The 23,288-nt window shown below is 42.5% G+C and overlaps 1 protein-coding gene across 1 annotated transcript; it reads right to left on the bottom strand.

Moving 5' to 3' along the window:
- Positions 1-249: 249 nt before the first annotated feature.
- On the bottom strand, positions 250-23,135 carry ACOT13 (acyl-CoA thioesterase 13). Its single transcript, XM_079147573.1, has 3 exons — positions 23,002-23,135; positions 5,367-5,551; positions 250-2,348 (listed from the first exon to the last, which is right to left on the bottom strand). Exons 1-3 carry the CDS (start codon positions 23,077-23,079, stop codon positions 2,192-2,194), a joined length of 420 nt encoding a protein of 139 aa, XP_079003699.1. The 5' UTR covers positions 23,080-23,135; the 3' UTR covers positions 250-2,191.
- Positions 23,136-23,288: the final 153 nt, after the last annotated feature.

Raw genomic sequence — 23,288 nt, 5'->3', positions numbered from 1 at the left:
CGTGTTCTCCGATCAGTTAAAAGTTAGAATCCATTTGAAATAACACTCGGAACATTGTCTGGCCATATGAAACATTCAGAGTCCTCATCTTAACCTAATTATCCTGAGTGGAAATAGGTGGAGAGGTTAAATAACTTGCCCAAGCTCACATCCTTAGTAGTAAAGGATTTAAACTGGACTGTAATCTCTAGAGCCCAATTACACTTGTTCAACATGGTAGGCAATTCAGTCATTTTTATTTTGGAAAAATTTAGAAAAATTGCAAAAGTTCCTGGGTAACCAGTGTCCACATTTTATCACTTTGCCCTCTTTGTATTCTCTTTGTATATACATTTGTAATCATTAACATTTTGAGTTATTTTGGTAGCTGGTCAAGGTGTTGTGCACAGTAAAATCACCAAGCTCAGGAAATGAAGCAGTGATATACTTTAACATCCATATTGTTTTGCTCTCAATATTTTTTGATATTTTTAAAACCCTTTAATGTTACAATATAATTGCATTTAGTTGTCATAACCCTAGTGTCCTTTGATTTAGAATCAGTTTCCTGGCCTTCTTTGTTTCATGGTCTTGGTGTCTTGGGCTTACAGGTCAACTTTAGGTAAACTGTACTCCATTTTGCCTTTTAGTTTGTTGCGTCCTCGTCAAGTTTCTAGTGGCATGTTCAACATCTGTTCCTCAGTGAGGTTAACTGTCCCACTTCTGCACCATATACTTAATACTGGCTACCAATGTGGAATTAGGCAAATAATCCTCCTTTACCATAGCACCACTGATGATTCTTGCTGCCGAACCAAGCCAGTCTTTGAGAGTTGCAAGATGGGTGATTTTTCTAAACCTACCTTCCCTCTCCATGTTTTTCAGCATTTTATTGTAATGAGGACTCCTGCCTCTGCCTTTTATTATCCAAAGCTATGAACACAACCTCCCACACCCCATGTGCAATTTGTGTGTGCTTCTTATTTTCCTGAGTACTTCCTTACGTTCAGGGTAAGATCTTGGAACTTGTGTCTCCACAGTCCTATGATCACTGTTCCTTTTGGTAGGAAACACTGGAAATCAAGACCTGGGTCACCAGCATGCTCACTGCTCCAGGGAGTCTGTCCTATGAACAGATCGGCATGCGTTCCAACACAGGCAAAGGACAACCAACTTTTAACTTGACTATCTCCAGATTTAAAGTGCTTCTTTTCAATCTTTAGTCATGAAATGTTCACTAAGATGTAGAAATCAAATGCTAGGGGTGCCATAGCACACACAAGTTTTCAGAATGAACTGAATAATTTGTACTCTTGGGACGTTACAGTAGATAAGGAGATTCAAAAGCCCTCTGTGTTTTTCCCCTTTTATAGAAAAGTTGCCAGACCCGTAATTATCAGAGAAAACCATATGGACCATTTCCTGCCTTACAATGTCTTTGCTTCAACCTTGGACTATGTAAGGCCATATAGTACAATGTTTAATTTTCCAATTTAGAGTTCACCTATTTTGAAATTCCATAACCCCATATAAAGGAAATGGAAAATATGGCATGGCATTTTACAGTTGGGAAAACCTAACTCATCAAGGATTGGCCACTGCTGTGGTCCAAATGTGTCCCGTTAAAACCATAACCTACAAAGTGATGGTACTAGGAAGTGGGACATTTGCGGGTACATTCATTCATTAGTGCCCTTTTAAGAGACCCTAGAGTTGCCTTCTGTACCACATTGAGGATGCAGCTAGAAGACACCATCTGTCAATCAGGAAGGAAGCCCTTGCCAGAAAGCCTGCTGGGTCCTTGACTGAACTTCTCAGCCTCCGAAATGGTAAGAAATTTCTGCTTACGAGCTGCCCAGCCCATAGTGTTATGTTCTAGAGGTCCAAACAGACCGACGCCCATTAATTTTTGTCCCTTGGCTAAATATTGTACTTTAATCTTACATTCAAGTGGCTCTGCTTGCTTCTTTGTTTTACCTGTTTTCAAAACAATGAGCTAAATTTCTTAAACCCAATCATGCATATGAGTAAAAAATAAAATGTTCAAAATGAAAAAACACGACAACCCCAGCTTTACCCTACTCCGTCTCTAGGCCCTTTTCCCAAAGTAAATGTCTTGGCCACTTTGTGGTTCTGATCATTTATTTTGAAATCTGTTCAAGTTTGCACTTGGTGTTCACTGTTGGGTATCTTCAGGGCACCCTGCTGTTGCCTAGTTTCCCAAGTGTTTTGTATGCCTGCCTTGTGCTATTAACTTTCCTGTGGCTTTGTTGGTCAGATCCACAGTGGCAAACGCAAGTGTTCTTCCTTGCTTCAAAATTTGTGCTGTGATCACTATTTCTTCTCCTATTTTAGCAGGTGACATGTACCTTAAAAGGAAACAAATTTAGTTAATGGCAAATAATTTTTAAAAGGGGAGAGTTGTGATGCTCATAACAACCTTCCTCTGTGACTTGTTTACCCATAAATATAGTTTAAGAGTAACTGGCAAGCTTTCTGTACTGTCAGATTGGAATGGCTGCTACCTGACCAGGTTCTACCACACCATTCCTTATCCACACGTTCTTTTCCCATAAATAGGATATTCTTGTCCTGTTTTTAAGTTTCCCACTTCATATTTAGTCAGGCTACTGAAAGATTTCCTCTAGCTTTCATTTTATCTGTGTAACTTCCTAAGTGAAATATCAGTTGGTGTCTACACCTTTAAAATGAGTTGCTACAAGAATAAGGAATACATGAAGTCCTTACAGTCATGGTGATGAACTCTGTGTTTAGTCACTGCTTGGCATCCATAAGGGGTCAGTCCTAGTACCCTTACCTCATACATGTAAATGCCACGTAAGTAGATGTTACAGTGTATTCAGGGAACAGTGACGAGAGAAAGGTCTGCTATGTCCAGTACAGACGCAGTTTTAGACGTTCTCCAGCTGAGGCTGGCTGAATCTGTGGAGTGGAAATGTGAAAGACTGGCTATGCAGGTCGTAAGATACACTTCCTTCCCAGTTGTGATCACAAGTTTCCTCAATTATTCTAGTTACCTTAAGAGTAGCTTTGAGGGCTCTCTGATAATGTTTTAAAGTCTATTTGTATGTATCTGGCTTTTTACAGAACAAGGAGGTGTAAAAGAGGATATATTTTTAAAAAATTTATTTGTTCTACTCAGTTGTACATGACAGTTGAATGGATTTATACACTTTGATAGATCATACATAAATGAAGTAGAGGACATATATTTTTGCCAAATTCAAAATAAGTCTTACACGTGGCTCCAATAAAGTTGGAGTTTATTGCTGGAAAGAACAGAAGCTAGTCTTGAATTCATGTACCTCAACTTAAAGAAATAAAAATGGTGTGCTTAGTAGTAATTTACTGAGTTATTATTTCCCCTAATTTTCTATAAATCAAGAATTCTGGCCACTATTTTAATTTACATGAAAGTAAGGGAAGACAAGCAACCTCTTGTTCTGGATGAGCAGGCATTAAACCTATGGGATCTGGCAACTTGACACTTCATCAACAGTACTCTTACCCTAGAATTTCTTTCATTGTCTCGAAAGCCCAATTTTTTGCCTTAGTCATAAGTCTAAAACAGACATCCTTGGTTCATGTAACATAGAACTTAACGTGCAAGGGTAGAGTAAATCTGGTATCATGTTAAATGGTAGTAGGAGAATGAATCAGGAAGTGGTCAGTGACTCAAATAGTCACTGATTTTTGAAATATCCACAAACTCTGTGGCAATGTCCTAGTTTCTTTTCAAGTGAACCAATTTTTAAAGCTTAGGCAGCTCTTAACAGTGACCAAGGCTTTTGCCCACACATACTTGAAAGGCCAAAGCTGTGTGGCTTATTTCAACTCCGAGTTGAGAAAGCCACATCTTAGAAGATGATAAAATGCAGTGCTGGGCTTGAAGATCTCTTTTTAATAGAGTACTACGGAAAAGCACTGTCAGCAACTGGTCTCCCCGCCACACGGAGCAGGACAAGGACTGCTGAACCCATAACACAAGCAAAGCCTTTTCTCCTGTACATCTTAATTTACACGAGCACTTGTCCACATCTCATCCTATCACTGTACCCTCTCAATTTGCTCCCATAATAAAGGCAAACTGAATAAGTCATAAGGGACCCTAATAAAAGACATAAATTAAGACCCAATAACCTGCTTATTTCCATCACTTTCATGTCTGGTGACACTGGCTCTCACCCTAGCCCCTGCCTGTCCTCAACACACACATTTTCAGTTGCTTAAGTAGGGAAAGCCCAGTTGTCTTCAAACCATCCCTGGGCCTTGCTCTTCACTGAACAGGACTGACAACAGGAGGAGTTTATGTTGGAACTGAGTATTTTCCATTCTGGTCAAGTTCAGTCCCTGCGTGCATTTTCACAACGGGCAGTGACAGACATCGAGGTCCTGGTCCTGTGGCCGGAGCTGAAGCCTGCAGAGCAGGTCTCTGTGGTCACGAGGTTAGGACGCTGCTGACGCTAGTGCAGCTCGTGACAAGCTCACCACACGTGTGTGAGAGTTCAACTTCTCTTTGAATTTTATTCAGCTTTTTCTTTATATATTCAATAAATACAAAGACTTTTACAGTACAAGTGATACTTTAAGGACTGTGTGAAACACAAGCCATGAGTCTGTGGTTTTTTCCTGCTAGGAGATGTGCTAGAAGCTGTGCTGTTCTGGATGTTGGGGTCGCAGACTGTAGAGCTGCCCTCTGTGGCTTCTCCACCCTCATGCTTAACCACCTGTGGACTGCAGGTAAGTGAAGAAAAAGTTCTGTCTGTACTGAACCCATTTCTTACTCCCCAAACAGTACAATACAACAACTATTTACATACCATTTGCATGTATTTAGTTTTTTAAGTGATCTAGAGATGATTTAAATACATGGAAAGATGTGTATAGGTTATATGTAAAGATGACATTTTATTTTTTCTAATACTGGGGATTGAACCGAGGGGAGCTTTACCACTGAGCTACCTCCCAGCCCTTTTTGTATTTTGAGAAAGGGTCTTGCTAAGTTGCCAGGTTGGTCTCAAACTTGCCATCCCCCTGCCTCGGCCTCCTGAGTAGCTAGGATCACAGTCATGTGCCCCTGCGCCCACCACATAAAGATGCCTTTTCCTCTGAGGGACTTAAGCATCTACAGATTCTGCCATTTGAGTTGGGTCTCAGAACCAATCTCCTAAAGACATGAGAGGTGACTATACTTGAAATTAACTATTTAGTTCTAGGTTTTAAGGCCACATAATAGAGTATTTCAGGAAAAAGCTCTAGTTGCATTTAACTGAATTTCATGCTTCATTAGTACCAACGTACTAAGTCTTGATGGTTTGAAGTGATGTGTCCAAGCTAAAGGCCTCTGGGGTGGTCTATATACTTACGTTATGTTCATGTCGACACTGACTCCAGGCAGACCCCTTTCTGAGCACAGCAGCGCCACGGTTGATATGCTGTCCACTAAGGTAGCAGTCAGACCCCCGTGCAGGGTGCCTGTTTTGTTAGCATGCTGCTCTTCTACCTTCATTTCACAAATCACTTTCTCAGGAGCAGCAGAAACGAGAGTCACCTAAATGGAAAAAAAAAAAAAATTGTGGACATTCATTCTGTGGTATGTAAAATGCTCAAAAACCACCAAGAGCAATCATTGGATTAAACTGAATCCCTTTCCAAAAAAGACTGACTGAAGAATTCAATTAATTTGCCAATCTATGTTATAAATTAACCTTGTGAAAATGGTTTTTAAAGAAACAAAAATGTTGAGTGGATAGTTTTTGCTAATCTTCACTCCTCTGCATAATTCAAACATGAAGTCCAAGCCTTTTAGCCTTATGTAAAGTACCTAGCATCTCAATAATAGTCTCAGATTTTGGCATCAACCAAGTCATCTTGGGTCCCTGGGATCTTTTAATAACCAATATATAGGTTTAGTTTTTCCTAGTTTTTGCATAAGCAGAGTAATGTTTAAATGACTTAATGAATGGTTCAAAACAACCTGACAGTCAAGCTGGAAGAAATTCAGTAATTTAATGAGTTACTAGAATAAGCTTATGCCACACACCCATTTTAATATAAAATAGAACCCAACCAAGTTAAAGGCTGTTTTTATGGCCCTGTCCCACAAAAAGCAACACAATGAAGAAGTATCACACCAAAGAGCATGGAGCGGTAAAGAAGTCCCCGCTGGCCTGGCTGGCTTTTCTCGTCACTGGTTGGTTGTAAGCAGAAAACGTGCCACAGACATTCCTCTCTACTAATGAAAGCTCTTCAGTGCTGGGGTCACTGTTTTCAAACTTTTCAAGGACTTGTTGAGGTCTGTAAAAGCTGCAGACCCCTCACTGAATTTTCTTGGGGTTCTTTTTATTCTGCAGTTTTCTCTCACTTCTTCAGTTATGCCACAGGGATTTTTCAGCACCATTCTGAACTCTTGGGACCACCAGTATGTGTTCCTGTTGGATGAAATGTCATGTGGCAGAGGACCAGACTAGAAATAAGGAAGGGTAAATGCCATTTTGCTATTATATTCAGCACGGGTTATTTTTAAGGTCACCAACATGTGACAGAATTGAGCTAGGTCTATCCCTTCATGTCCCTCTAGTTACTGACTTGTCTTGAGACACACAGAAGCCTTTATGGCTCCACCAGGAAGACAGGAGTCAACCTACTGGTTCTGCTGTTTATCGTACAAGGGGCCAGGAAGGAAAACAAATGCAACATAAATCATCCCAAACACCACTGTGCCATGTTTTACACAACAGATAAGTGTTTACAACAATAAGTGATCTAGCCACAAGGTATCCTCATAAACTAACACACCAAGACAGAACAAGGTGGAAACCAGTCTTCAGGTGTTCGTGTATTTTATTTTTAGTAGCTTAGGGATCGAACCCAGGCCTCATGCATGCTAGGCAAGTGCTCTACCACTGAGCTGTACCTACCTGAGTCTGGAAGTCAGGCACTGGCAACATAAAAACAAATGAGACTGAATGAATCCCTGTTCTCAGAGGATTCAGTTTAAAGGAAGAGGCAAACACAAAATAGCGCAATGGAGGAAATTATTGCAGAAAGTGAGTACAGGTTTCTTGAAGTAAAGATATCTAACGTTAGTAAGGTCTGGGAATGCTGGGAATGTAGGTCAGTGGTAGAGCACTTGCCAGGCACGTGTGAGGCCCTGATCCACTAGCACTGCACACACACACACACACACACACACACACACACACACACACACACCCCAACAACAACAAAAAAAAGGAAAGTGAGAAGCCAACTTTTGTTTTCTTTTTTCAAGATATCTAACGTAATGTCTTGGGGAAAAGGCATTAAGAAAGGCTTCTTGGAGAACACTGGAATCTTGGACAGGCAGGAGCAGGTGAAGGTAAGGGGGAAAGCCAGGCAAGCCAAGGAATACAACAGCCTCACAGACATCAAGAGGTCAGTGTCTTCACGGCACAGCTGTCCAGCAGAGCTTTGTTCTGAGTGTTCCGTTTCATCTCTTGACTTTGGCTGGGATGGCTAGTGAAATAACTGCCAATCTTAGATTTTCTACTGTAGAATTCAGTGTAAATTTTTCTTTTTCTCAACTAAAGGCCAAAGAACATGCCAACATGCAAAACTAGTTTAAAATGTAAGTGGGAATAATTTTATACTGGTTAGTCTGAGATGGCAAGAGACATGCTTTCACTCTTGCCAATGCCTGTCACCCTGGGTAAAACAGAGGAAGTTAATGGAAGTAACAATGAAGGAATGTCCCACCCATATTCCAGAGCTAAAAAGTAGTCTTGTGAGGGTCCGGCCCACATGGAGCTGCACTCAGAGAGGAAAACAGAAAGAAACAAAACAAAACTCAGCCCATCAGATGCAAGGTACAACACTTGTTTATTCAGTTAACATAAACAACTGTTAGAGAGCAGGTGAGCAATTTTACATACATTGTCTCGAAGCTGCAGATTTTGAAGATACTATCATCTGTGTGTTAGAGATGAGAAAGCAGTTAGTGAATGTCTAACTCTAAGTCTCAGGGTCAGCCTCCCCCTACTCTCCTCTCCCCCAATGCCACTGGTCCTGACTCATCAGGGGTCACGTGGGAAGCGGGGAGTGGAGCCTTCCATGATGTCATGGAGTTGGAAGTTCACCTGCCAGGGTCTAAGAGAACTGCCCAGATGCACCCCGTCACCAGGACCCTGCAGGTGGCAGAGTGGCACAGTCCATGGTGGCAACGTCTAGGCGAGCAGCCACCTGTCGTCCTCCACATGGCCTCCAGTGTGCTGCTCCTCTGCACCTGGTGCATCCACATGAGCTTACCTTCCCTCCAACATCTCAAGTACCATTACAGAAACACACCCTCCAGGTGACAGTGCCCACTTCCTCCTTGTTCAGTAACGGGGGTGAGAAGGGCTGCCCGGTAAGAGCCGTGAGGATGCCCTTTTCATGGCACCAGGGACGGAAGCCAGGGCCTTGGGCATGCCCCCAGCCTGGAGATGCCATTAATCCCTCACATAAAGGTCCGTCCAGAACCAAATCCTCCTCAGGCCTTGACAGTTCAGCTCAGCCTGCCCTTTGAGAATCGCCACCGTCACTGACTGCTGCTGGTATGCAGTTCACCACTACCATCTCTGCTGAACAGATAAGGACTGCAGCTCAGGCTCAATAAGGGTGTCAGTGTGCAATGGGTCTGAAGGACAGGAGTGTGGCATGTGGCATAAGAACCTGTGTAGAAATGGGAGTCAACCTGGAAGAGACTGAAGAGGAAAGGCCACGCACACAGCCCAAAGACAAGCAGGCTGACTCAGTGGGCAAGAATGGTGTGTGCATTTGTGAAAGGGGCCATTCTCACGTAATCTGCCCTGATGATGGGTAGATGCTGATTTTGCACAACTGCAGAGGCCAGGAGGTGTGTCTGAGGGTAGCGTATGGATGCACCCTCACACAGGAAGTGGAAAGTGTCAGAAGATAGGTACGGCAGTGTGACCGGGTGGCAACAGCAACAAGAATAGATGGAATTATGCTCAAGGAGCTCTGTGAGGGTGCATGCTGCAAAACCACTATGTCCAGCCACGCTACCACGTGACACGCTACGCGTGTCTTCATGTAATTACTCTGGTGGCTACAGCTTCACGTTAAGAGCACAGAGATTCAGTCAAGACTCACAACTGAGATTTGCGCATATGGAAAGTGAAGATACTGTTGCCTTGGCAGAGGTTTTTAAAGCTCAAGATTCCCACTGAGTAGTTACTTGGAGCCTGGTGATCAAAACCATCATTGATGGAAGCTTTGGTTTATAGAGTTTGGCCGTGGATATACTTGTTTCTCCTCTCAAGGTCACCGGTGCCCTAAGTAATCTCTTGCATTTTCTGCCATCGTGAACCTTTCCCCCTCCTGGTCTTCCTCCTCCTCCATTCACCACTCCATGTTCTCCCTTGCTGGCTCTCGTTCTGTAGGGACTCTTGGTGCCCACTAATCACTAGGTGTGTCTGGGGTTAACCGCTCATTCAGACTTGCAAGACTGCCACGGTGTTCACGCAGGATACAGGCCGAGCTTTCCAGACACTGTTGCCAGCAGGGGCTAGGGCACAGAATACTTGGTGTAGGTCCCTATGGCTTAAGATAAGGTAAGCCAAGCTTCTGGTTCCCTTTGTGTAAAGTAGATGTGGTAAGAAGGGCATGCCTTGCAGGGCTAAAAGGAACTGCGTAGGGAAGACAACGGATGAGTGTGGAGTTGGATCCCAGTACCCAATGAACACCAGCTACTGGAGCTGGGGATGGGACCCAGCGCCTCACACCGAAGGGGCAAGCATTCCACCTGGGGCTACAGCCAGCCCCTGTTTGAGGGCTGCAAGCAGAGCTGTACACTTCAGGACTTTACAACAGCTCTTCCCCTTCCTGAACATTCTTCCCCTTCGACATTCATGACATGCTCAGGTCTTGGTTGAAATGTCACTATTTCAGTGACTTCTCAGATGACATTATTTAAAACTGAACTCGAAAAATGAATGCCAGCAGGCACGGTGGGTACCTGGGAGGCTGAGACAGGAGGACAGCTTGAGTCCAGGAGTCCTAGGGGACCCCAGGCAACACAGCAAGATGAGCGGTAGGGAGAGGGAAACAGCGCCACAGGAAAAGAAATTAAATTCTTCTGCACCAATACTCCCTATTCTGTCTACTTTATTTTATAACACTGACCATCTAACATAGTACATACTTTCTTGCTTTGCTTAAAGTTTTATTTGTTCCACTAAAGTATGTTTCACAAGTACAAGGATTTTTGTCAGTTTTGCTCCCTGATCTATCTCCAGGGCTTACAACGGTGCCTGGCACGTAGTAGGCACTCCAATGTTTGTTGACTGAATACATTAAAATCTGAAGGGCATTCTATAAAAAATCCTATAACGACATTCCCAACACTTAGTGCTTCAGCCACGGACTGAACAAACCACCAGAGACTTCCCTGTGAAAGGCAAGCCACCAACGAGGCCCTTCCAAGGGCGCTGCAGTTCCCTTTGACAGATGTTTATCAAGCGCCTGCTGCCACTTGTTCCCAGAGCTCTGTGTGGAGGGATGACAGCAAAGCAACAAGTCCTGTAACACACATTAGTCAAGGAATGCAAGTGGGTCAGAGGAAGAAGTCCTAGGAAGCTTTCTCAGTGCGCAAGCATCCCCTGAAAAGGACTCTGAAGGAAAAGGGAACGTGGCAGGCAGCCAGGGCAGGGCAAAGGACCAGACAGTCAGCATTCCTGAAGAGTGGACCAGTGAAGGTCACCTGCTGGTTCCCCGGCACAGAGGTGGTGCCCCAAGGAATAAAGCCATCACAGCATCCGGCCGTGGCAGGCTGCTGGAGCATCCGAAGCGCCAGCAGCGCAGGACTCCAAGGGCTTCGCTCCCGCGGCTCACAGCAGCAAGATGGCCCTCAGAGGCAGGCTCTCGGCCTTGGTGGGAGATCCTTCCTCATCCCTCTCCCAGACAGGATGTGCCACATCCATTCACACCTCCAGTTTTCCTTTCAAGGAAAGCACAGTACTGTGTCAGACTGGTTCTCAGTGGAGCCATGTTTAGAACCAAGTACCTGAATACTGAGTGATTCCAGAAAGGGCTGATGCCTGGGCTGCGGACATGGGAAAACAAGGCCAGGGGATAGTTTAAGTGTGTTACGGTAAAGCCACAAACCAAAGAACAACAGAGAAGTTCAAATAACCTGTGCCCACTACATTCCAGAAAGTCTTAGAAGGTCCTAGAACTTCTAGGGTGACTGAGTAAAAAGTACTCTGTTTAGTGTTCTTTCTTTTCTCTACTAAGAACTGAAATCTACCACTGAGCTACATTCCCAGTTCTTTTTATATTTTATTTTGAGACAGGGTCTTATTAAATTGCCCATACAGGCTTGAACTTGTGATCCCCCTGCTTCAGCCTTCTGAGTAGACAGGAACCCGGGCAGGTGCCACCATGCCTGATCCCCCCAACCCCTAATTTTTTTTTTTTTTTAAACAAAGGACACATCAATGTTACCTGGAACTCACTTATTCATGGAACTTTTTTTCTCACAGTGCATTTGATGGAACTCTTCTTTGGACTATACTTTTCTCCTTTCCTAGGTTATAAATTCCTAGAGGCAAGGAAATTGGTTGGTACTTATAGTCCCACAGTACTTAATTGGTTGATTGATTTCAAAGTGATCTTTAGAATAGGACATTTATTTTGACTGTTGGTTGTTCTGTATCAGGGCTTTAAAAGATAGGATTTTTGGGTGTAAACACTGGTAAAACAATTTTTAAAAAGAGTACAAGCTAGTTGGGCATGGTGGCACATGCAACTCAGGAGGCGGAGGCAGGAGAATTGAAAGTTTGAAGCCAGCCTTAGCAACTTAGTGAGACTTTGCCTTAAAGTCAAAAAGTAAAAATATAAAGGGCTGGGGACATAGCTCTGTGACATAGTGCCCCTGGGTTCAATCCCCAGTACTAAAACAAACAAAAGGAACAGAACAGGCTAAAGTTAAGAAATTCTAATACAGACTTGCCTTGATATCTATCCTACGATTGATGGAAAGTGCCTTTGACAAATCATTTTTGAGAGAACAGAAAATCACCATCATTTACTGGCTTCCATATGGTGAGCAAAAACATCTGACCAGAGAACAAAACTCCCCTTGGAATATTATCAACTTTTAAAATGTTATGCTACTTGATTCATTGACAAAAAAGTCATTAAGAGCCAAGCATAGTGGGTGGGTGCACCTGTGATCCCAGCTGCTCAGGAGAAGGAGGCAGGAGGATCACGAGTTCCAGGACAGTCTGGGCAATTTAGAGAGATCCTGTCTCAAAAATTAAAGAGACAGGAATGTAGTTCAATGGTAAAGTACCCTGGAATTCAATCCCCAGGAATGGGGGGAAAAAAAAAAAAAAGCCATTAAAAGAGTCTGCCAGAAGTTAGCACTCAGGATAGAACTGTCTCAGACAACCCTGAAGAAAATCTGGTTTTGTTTGGATGAGTCGGTAGATGTGGCCTATGGGGTACTTAGTCAACCATGGAGCACACCAGTGGGCGTGGAGGGCAGGAAGCCAGATTCACAGTGCTTCATCTCACTAGTTCCTTCATCTCAGAAACATCATCCCGTCTCATCTTTGCAAAAACAATGCAGAAGAACACATTTCTGGAAGAATCATGTATATCCTGATATCGACTTACAGTTTTAACAATTCATATTTTAAAAGCCCTGCATATAAAAGTGAGCATTTCTTGCCAGGAAAACCTCTGGTCATATTTAAATAACCAGGATACTATTTTTCATAAAATAACAAGGGTCTAGTGAAGTGATGAAAACCATAATAGTTATCAAAGAGAATTTAATACCAAGTTTTTCTTTATTTTGGGGGGGAGTGCAGGGGTGTGTGTGCTGGGGATTGAATGCAGGGTCTTGCACATTCTGCCACTGAGTTATACCCCAAACCGTAACATAAGGAAAATCCTTACCCAGAAATTTAGAGAAAGATCACATTCTGTTCCATGCCAAGAGATGCATGAATACCATAGTCTGAACAAACTCAAAAATTCAGTGCAAAGACACAGTACATATTTAGAAAGAATGGACTAGCAGTTTATTTAGGGTTGTCCCAGGAGAATGTTTTAAGTCAAAGTTTCTCAACATTGTACTATGGACATTTGGACTGAGCAATTCTTTATTTTGGAATATAATATTTACCAGCATACTAGACCTCTATCCATTACAGGCCAGTAGTACCTCTCCCACTCCATACTGTATTGATCAAAAATATCTCTTTTGTAAATGTACATTGGGGAGCAAAATCATCCCCCAGTAAGAAGCACTTATCCTGGTAATGTCTTAAATTTTACCATAAAAGGAAAGGGACCATGTCCACAACTAGATTTATGATTTACTATGCATAAATCTATACTTTAACCCTAGCAATTCTGCCCACATGAAATATAAACAACTACAAATCCTTTTTTAGAACAAATTAGCAAACACAGAGCAGTTGTTACAGTTCTTATGTGGTTTAATAGCCACTAGCCACAAATCATTACTGACTATGCAATGTATCCAGTCTGAATTAGAAGTTCTCTTAAGTGTAAAGTTCATATTGAATTTCAAAGGTTACATACAAAAAATTCAATACTTAAAAAAAAAAAAATTGGGAGATCCAAGATGGCGGATTAGAGGGAGGCTGCGTTCCTTGTTGCTCCTTAACTCCAGTTTCAAGCAGAGGATATCTGTTTCTTGGTGAGGCAGTTTTTGCTGCTTATCGATCCCCTACTGTTTACCCCATTTGTCTGCTGTGATCACCTACAGTCTGCCAGCATATCGATGCCTTCTTTGAGTGCAGATTGCTCACTGTCAGGCGCCTATCATCCGCCATTTGCCTGCCTCTCGCCTGTCCATCACCTGCCTTACACCTATGCATAACCCAATGCGCACGAGGTTCACCTCCCAATTGTCGGACAACAGTCAGCAAACTGATCGCTGCCTGCCAGTGGAGCACCAGCTGCCTGCTGTTGCTTGGAAGTTCACTGTTACAGTACCTGCAGGTTTGGTTACTGCCATTTTGAGACAACAGCCAGGCCCCATAGGACCCATGGCCAGACTGACTGAGCCCCGTCTCCAGGATCCCTCAGCCCGACCGATCACTCCCTGCCTCTGGGGCCCTCACATCAACTGACTGCTCCCTGCCACCAGGACCCCCAGACCAACTGATTGCACCAGGCCTCCAGGATCCCACTGTTGAGAACAGGGTGATGTCTGTGCAGCTGTCTTAATCACCAGGATGCGGGCAGTTGCGACTGCACCCTCAGGACAAACAGGACTGCTGGGCCCCGTGCTTATCGAGGTTGTTAAGAGATATTTGTCTGAGGAATGTGCAGCTGCCTAGAAACCTTACCTATCAAGGAGAGGGGGGCCTAGCCCCGACTCATCTCCTGCATAGTTCACCCCTTCCCTCCTCCCTTCTTCCACTAGGATCGTTCAGTTCTGCCAGGACCCAATGAGAATTAAATAGATTGGCAGGACCCAACCAGAGGAGCACTAATGTTCAGCTGTTCAAATGTTAACCAATAACGTACAGGTCTTTGTGTGTGAATGCTTGGAAATCTCTTAGAGGGCTTTCTCACCCCTCGGGGCTGCTCCCAACTCAGCCATTGCAATGGTCTGAGAGGCTGGTTGTGGTCCAGGCTCAAACTTGCAATAAAACCTCGTTGTGTGTATTGCATTACCGTGTGTGCACTTTGACTCTCTGGGGATCAGTCGATATCGGACCCTAACACCACAACCACACCAAACACACCCAACCTCCAGGACCCCTGCCTTACCAACCACATCCTGCCTCCAGGACCTCCAGCTGACCACGTCCACACCCTGAGCTGCAGCTCCCCATTTGCCAACTCATTTCAAAGCCAGCGCGGCCATCTTGGATAATCCTGGAAGCCTGAGCTCTGATCATTAGGTGGGCAAATCCCATCCTGAGATGCCTGCTGGAGGCTTGAAGCTCATTGTCAGGTACCTCTCATGCATCAGGCTACTGAACACTGGGAGGTTTCATTACTATATGACGGTTATACTGTAGATTTTCTTCTTTCTCCTTATTGAAAAAAGTTTTTATTTCTTTTCTTCCTCTCTTTTCCTTTTGTTTACCTGTTCCCTGAGTCTCTTTCTCCCTTTTTTGCATGCTAACATCCAATTTCTTTTGATTACCTTCTCACCCTTTCTATTATCTAGAACTTCTGTATATTATTTTCTTATCCCATTAACAGCCACATTCTACATCCCTCTGCATCCTCTTTGTCCTCCATTAGAAATTGCAGAACTTATTGCAAATCTGTTTTACTGAAGATAATATTTGAACTCATTCTGTTTATTATGACAATTTTGTTATTGTCCTCATAGGGGCTATTTGGTTGAGGATTGCATAGTATCTGAATTGGGCACTGCTAATATTGATCTCCCCTTAAAGAAGGGTTTTCGAAACCTATGGGGGCACTATAAGCCAAAAGGGGGAAATCTGCAATACCCCAGATCTGCACTGCTAGAGGGGAAGATACGTGAACAACATGAAAAAACAAGGGAAGAAAATGATCCAAACAAATCTAGATTCTATAGTAATAGAATCCAATGACAGTATGTTAGAAGAAGTGTCAGAAAGGGACTTCAGATTATACATGATTAAGATGATTCACATCTTTGCCAATCATACTTCAGATAGAGCACTAATCTCCAGAATCTATAAAGAACTCAAAAAACTCTACACCAAGAATACAAATAATCCAATCGACAAATGGGCTAAGGAAATGAACAGACACTTCACAGAAGAAGATCTACAAGCAATCAATAAACATATGAAAAAATGTTCAACATCTCTAGTAATAAGAGAAATGCAAATCAAAACCACCCTAAGATTCCATCTCACCCCAATTAGAATGGCGATTATCAAAAATACAAGCAACAGGTGTTGGCGAGGATGTGGGGAGAAAGGTACACTCATACATTGCTGGTGGGGCTGCAAATTAGTGCAGCCACTCTGGAAAGCAGTGTGGAGATTCCTTAGAAAACTTGGAATGGACCCTCCATTTGACCCAGCTATCCCACTCCTTGGCCTATACCCAAAGGATCTAAAATCAGCATACTACAGAGATACAGCCACATCAATGTTCATAGCTGCTCAATTCACAATAGCCAGACTATGGAACCAACCTAGATGCCCTTCAATTGACGAGTGGATAAAGAAACTGTGGTATATATACACAATGGAATATTACTCAGCCATAAAGAATGACAAAATTATGGCATTTGCAGGCAAATGGATGAAATTGGAGAATATCATGCTAAGTGAGATAAGCCAATCTCAAAAAGACAAGGGACGAATGATATCGCTAATAAGTGGAGGATGACACATAATGGGGGGGAGGGAAGGGTTAGTGTTAGGGTTAGAGTTAGGGTTAGGGAGGGGGGCAAGTATGGAGGAAGAAAGTACTGTATAGAGGGTAAAGAGGGATGGGAGGGGTGGGGGGAAGGGGAAAAAATAACAGAATGAATCAAACAACATTATTGTATGTGGATTTATGATTACACAAATGGTATGCCTTTGCGCCATGTGCAAACAGAGAGGCAACATGTATCCCATTTGTTTACAATAAAAAAAAAAAAAAAAGAAACTGTTAAGGGTGATCCCAAATCAGCTTGAGAGGTTGTATGTTTAATAATAGAGTCAGGAGACATGGGTTAACCTCACTACTTGTGATCTAGGGGAAATTATGTAACTTCTTTAAGTCTCAGCGGCTTCTAAAAATGGATATAGATTCTTGCTTAATAAAGTTATAAGGCTTAAATAAAAAAAAAAAAAAGATGATTAACGAAGCAAAGGATGAGATGAGAGCAAATGTAGGCAATGAATGATAATACCAATAAGCTGAAAGAGCAACTGCAGGAAGCAAAAGATCATTTCAACAAAGAGAGATTCTCAAAAAACAAACAAATGGAAATCCTTGAAATGAAGGAGACAATAAACCAAATAAAAAACTCAATGGAAAGCATCACCAAAAGACTAGACCACTTGGAAGACAGAACCTCAGACAATGAAGACAAAATATTTAATCTTGAAAATAAAGTTGCCCAAACAGAGAAGATGGTAAGAAATAATGAACAGAATCTCCAAGAACTATGGGACATCATGAAAAGAATTATTGGGATTGAGGAAGGCACAGAGATACAAACCAAAGGAATGAACAACCTATTCAATGAAATACTACCAGAAAACTTCCCAAATCTGAAGAATGAAATGGAAAATCAAATACAAGAGGCTTACAGAACACCAAATGCACAAAATCACAACAGATCCACACCAAGGCACATTATAATGAAAATGCCTAACATTCAAAATAAAGATAGGATTTTGAAGGCCGAGAGAGAAAAGATCAGATTACATATAGGGGAAGACCAAAACGGATAGCAGCCAACTTCTCAACCCAGACTCTAAAAGCTAGAAGGGCCTGGAACAACATATTTCAAGCTCTGAAAGAACATGGTTGCCAACCAAGAATACTATACCCAGAAAAACTAACCTTCAGATTTGAAGATAAAATAAAATCCTTCCATGATAAACAAAAGTTAAAAGAATTTACAAATAGAAAGCTTGCTCTACAGAATGTTCTCAACAAAATATTCCATGAAGAGGAAATGAAAAACATCAATGTAGGTCAGCAAAGGGAGGAACTACCTTAGAGAAAAAACACTCAAAGGAGAAACCAAGCCAACTTAAAAACCAAAAATAAGCCAAATGACTGGGAATACAAATCATATCTCAATAATAACCCTGAACGTTAATGGCCCGACTCATCAATCAAAAGACATAGACTGGCAGAATGGATTAAAAAGAAAGACCCTACAATATGCTGCCTGCAAGAGACTCATCTCATAGAAAAGGACATCCACAGACTAAAGGTGAAAGGATGGGGAAAAACCTACCACGCACATGGACTCAGTAAAAAAAGCAGGAGTTTCTATCCTTATATCAGATAAAGTGGACTTCAAGCCAAAGTTAGCCAGAAGGGATAAAGAAGGACATTTCGTACTGCTTAAGGGAACCATAAATCAGGAAGACATAACGATAGTATATATTTATACCCCAAACAATGGTGCATCCCTGTACATCAAACAAACCCTTCTCAATTTCAGGAATCACATAGACCACAACACAATAATTCTGGGTGACTTTAACACACCGCTGTCACCACTAGATAGATCTTCCAAACAAAAACCAACCAAAGAACCATAGAACTCAATAACACAATCAATAACCTAGACTTTCGACATATACAGACTATTCCATCCATCAACGAGCGGATTCACTTTCTTCTCAGCAGCACATGGAACCTTCTCGAAAATAGACCATATGTTATGCCACAAAGCAGCCCTTAGGAAATGCAAAAAAACAGAGATACTGCCTTGTGTTCTATCAGATCACAATGGACTGAGAGTAGAAATCAATGACAAAATAAAAAACAGAAATTACTCCAACACCTGGAGACTAAATAATATGCTATTGAATGAAACATGGATAACAGAAAACATCAGGGAGGAGATAAAAAATTCTTAGAGGTCAATGAGAATGATGATACAACATACCAAAATCTCTGGGACACTATGAAAGCGGTACTAAGAGGAAAATTCATTGCATGGAGTGCATTCCAGAAAAGAATGAAAAATCAACAACTAAATGACCTGAAATTACAGCTCAAAGCCCTAGAAAAGAAGAACAGAATAACAGCAAAAGTAGTAGAAGATAGGAAATAATTAAAATTAGAGCTGAAATCAATGAAATTGAAACAAAAGAAACAATTCAAAAAATTGACAGAACAAAAAGTTGGTTCTTTGAGAAAGTAAACAAAATAGATAAACCCTTAGCCACACTAACAAAGAGAAGGAGAGAGAAAACTCAAATTACTAAAATTCGTGATGAAAAAGGAAATATCACGACAGACACCACTGAGATACATAACATAATGAGAAGCTACTTTGAAAATCTGTATTCCACCAAAATAGAAATTACCGAAGACATTGACTAATTTCTAGAGACATATGCTCCTCCCAAACTGAACCAGGAGGACATACACAATTTAAACAGATCAATATCAAGCAATGAAATAGAAGAAGCCATTAAAAACCTACCATGCAAGAAAAGCCCAGGACCAGAGGTATTCTCAGCCAAGTTCTACAAGACCTTCAAAGAAGAACTCATTTCAATACTTCTCAAAGTATTCCAGGAAATAGAAAAGGAGGGTACCCTACCAAACTCATTCTATGAAGCTAATATCACCCTCATACCCAAACCAGGAAAAGACATATCAAGGAAAGAAAATTTTAGACCAATATCCTTGATGAATATAGATGCAAACATCCTTAACAAAATATTGGCAAACCGTATCCAAAAACGAATTAAGAAAATTGTGCGCGACGATCAAGTGGGGTTCATCCCTGGAATGCAAGGATGGTTTAACATCTGTAAATCAATAAACGTAATCCATCATGTCAACAGACTTAAGGATAAGAATCATATGGTTATTTCAATTGATGCAGAAAAAGCGTTCGACAAAATGCAACACCCCTTCATGCTCAAAACACTAGAAAAAAATAGGGATAGTAGGAATATACCTGAACATTGTAAAGGCTATTTATGCTAAGCCCATGGCCAACATCATTCTTAATGGAGAAAAACTGAAACCATTCCCTTTAAAAATGGGAACAAGACAGGGATGTCCTCTTTCACCACTTCTATTCAACATTGTCCTCGAAACTCTAGCCAGAGCAATTAGGCAGACTAAAGAAATTAAAGGGATACAAATAGGAAAAGAGGAACTTAAGCTGTCACTATTTGTTGATGACATGATTCTATATTTAGAGGATCCAAAAACCTCCTCCAGAAAACTTCTAGACCTCATCAATGAATTCAGCAAAATAGCAGGCTATAAAATCAACACGCATAAATCTAAAGCATTTTTATATGCAAGCGACAAAACAGCTGAAAGGGAAATGAGAAAAACAACCCCATTTGCAACAGCCTCAAAAAAAAAAAAAAAAAAAATACTTGAGAATCAATCTAACCAAAGAGGTAAAAGATCTCTACAATGAAAACTTCAAAACACTGAAGAAAGAAATTGGGGAAGACCTTAGAAGATGGAAAGATCTCCCATGTTCTTGGATAGGCAGAATTAATATTGTCAAAATGGCCATGCTATACAGATTCAATGCAATTCCAATTAAAATCCCAATGACATACCTCACAGAAATAGAGCAAGCAATCATGAAAATCATCTGGAAGAATAAGAAACCCAGAATAGCTAAAGTAATCCTTAGCAGGAAGAATGAAACAGGGGGTATCACAATACCAGAACTTCAACTATACTACAAAGCAATAGCAACAAAAACGTCATGGAATTGGCACCAAAATAGACAGGTAGATCAATGGTACAGAATACAGGACATGGACACAAACCCAAATAAATACAATTTTCTAATACTAGACAAAGGTGCCAAAAATATGCAATGGAGAAAAGACAGCCTGTTCAACAAATGGTGCTCGGAAAACTGGAAATCCATATGCAGCAGAATGAAACTAAACCCCTATCTCTCACCCTGCACAAAACTCAACTCAACATGGATCAAGGACCTTGGAATCAGACCAGGGACCCTGCAGCTTACAGAAGAAAAAGTAGGCCCAAATCTTCAACTTGTTGCCTTAGGATCAGAATTCCTTAACGGGACTCCCATAGCACAAGAAATAAAAGCAAGAATCAATAACTGGGATAGATTCAAACTAAATAGCTTTCTCTCAGCAAAGGAAACTATCAGCAATGTGAAGAGAGAGCCTACAGAGTGGGAGAAAATCTTTGCCACTCATACTTCAGATAGAGCACTAATTTCCAGAATACATAAAGAACTCAAAAAACTCTACACAAAGAATACAAATAACCCAGTCAACAAATGGTCTAAGGATATGAACAGGCGCTTCACAGAAGATCTACAAGTAATCAACAAACATGTGAAAAAATGTTCACCATCTTTAGTAATAAGAGAAATGCAAATCAAAACTACCCTAAGATTCCATCTTACCCCAATTAGAATGGCGATTATCAAGAATACAAGCAACGATAGGTGTTGGAGAGGATGTGGGGAAAAAGGTACACTAATACATTGCTGGTGGGGTTGCAAATTAGTGCAGCCACTCTGGAAAGCAGTGTGGAGATTCCTTAGAAAACTTGGAATGGACCCACCATTTGACCCAGCTATCCCACTCCTTGGCCTATACCCAAAGGACTTAAAATCAGCATACTACAGAGATACAGGCACATCAATGTTCATAGCTGCTCAATTCACAATAGCCAGACTGTGGAACCAACTAGATGTCCTTTAATTGATGAATGGATAAAGAAACTGTGGTGTATATATATATATACAATGGAATATTACTCAGCTATAAAGAATAATAAAACGGCATTTGCAGGCAAATGGATGGAGTTGGAGAATATCATGCTAAGTGAGATAAGCCAATCTCAAAAAAGAAAAGGACGAATGATCTCGCTGATAAGCTGAGACGACACATAATGGGGAGTGAGAGGGAGGCAAGAATGGAGAAAGGAGGGACTGCATAGAGGGAAGAGGGGTGGGGGAGAAGGAAAAAATAACAGAATGAGTCAAACACCATTACCCTATGTAGATGTATGATTATGTAAAAAAAAATGTATAAAAAAATTGAATTGACTTAATGGGATTCCTGAACCAAGCAGTGTCTCCATTGAAGATTTAGAAAAACACCCCCCTTAAATACTCATATTGATGAATTATTAAAATAGTATCTTGGGAATTCTGAGTTATATCAGTAAAATTAATTTTACCTATTTCTTTTAACTTCTTAAAATGTGCCATTTTACAATTTGTAATTACATAGGCAACTCACATTTGGGGCCTGCATCACATTGCTATTGGACAGTGCTAGCCTATACACAGTGTGTACTGGACATAGCCAACTTCTGGGAACATCGAGTTCAACAGACATACCAAACAAGTTCTTTTTTTTGCAGTGCTGAAGAGCTAACCCAGGCTCTCACGATGTTGGGAAAGTGCTCTACCACGACATCCCAGTCCTGCTACGGATTTTTAAGCAATTCAAATTTCCTTTTAAACCAATACATCATGTTTTAGATAACCTATCTTTCCGAAAATTACTGTCAAATAATATGTCCTTGAATTTTATAGCGTTTTCTACTTGAAAACATCAAATGCATTTGTCTTGGTATTACTCCTGTTTTTTACAAAAGCCCTGAGAGTTAAGTGCAGTCATTATTTACATTGTTAAATACAATCAGAGGACTGTGTTCCGGAGACCTATGGGCGCTGCGGCTGATAAGTATTTAACCTTCACTGTCAAATCATTTTCAAATTTCCCTGTATTTACTACCCAGAAAAACAGACATCTGTGCATCTCATATAGGAAAACTCAAGAAGTTCTTAGGTTAAGAGTCTCCCAAGTGACGCACCACGCGCTCGTTATTCGGGCTCATTCACAAGGCCTTCTGTGGAAGGCGATCTCTGCAAAGACCGGGCATGGACAGGTCAGGGCTGGTCCGAGGGCAGGTGCACAGAGCCGGCCTGCCTAACTCGGCAGCACTTCGCCTCGCTGCTCCCGCAGGACTCTGCCAACACCCGCACCTTACAAGGCTGGTCCCGCAGGGCGTCCTTCTCGGGCTGCAAGCTCCCGCTGCGGGGCCTGGGCCAAGTCTCCCACCCCACGGCGGAGCCGCAGCCTCCGCCTGCGCCCAGCCTCTGCGGGCCCCCTGGGGAGCCGGGCGCGGCCCGCGTCCGACCGGCTCCGCCGCCGCACCCGCAGGGCCCGGCGCCGAGCACGCGCCCCAGGCTCGGCGGCGGGCTCCGGGCGCCCGGGCTGACCCGACCGGGGAGGCCGCCGGCTGGCGCGCTCGCCCGGCTCCGCCCCGCTGCCCGCTCCGCTGCTCGCTCCGCCTCAGTACCTTTTCCAGAACTCTATCGAAGCCTGGAGACCTGAACACGGCCTTCATCACTTCCCGCGCGTTCTGCATCAAGCTCATGGTGCACGGACCGCGAGCTCCGGGTCCACGCCAGGACTGACTCGGAGGAGGCGCCCCGAGGCCAAGGACACTGAGGCGCCGGCCCCGCCCGCCGCGCTCCGGCGACGCGCGCACCGACGTTCCGAAGCCGCTTGTGACCGAGCGCGCAGGCGCGTTGCCCCGCAGACCCGCCTGCTGCGCAGCGGGCCGCGGAGCGTGGGGCGCGTTTC

Source organism: Sciurus vulgaris, assembly GCF_902686455.1.
Source record: "Sciurus vulgaris genome assembly, chromosome: 7".
In the NCBI taxonomy this organism is placed as follows: Eukaryota; Metazoa; Chordata; class Mammalia; order Rodentia; family Sciuridae; genus Sciurus; species Sciurus vulgaris.
The sequence above is the reverse complement of the archived record's forward strand: the minus strand, read 5'-3'. Positions and strand labels throughout refer to the sequence as shown.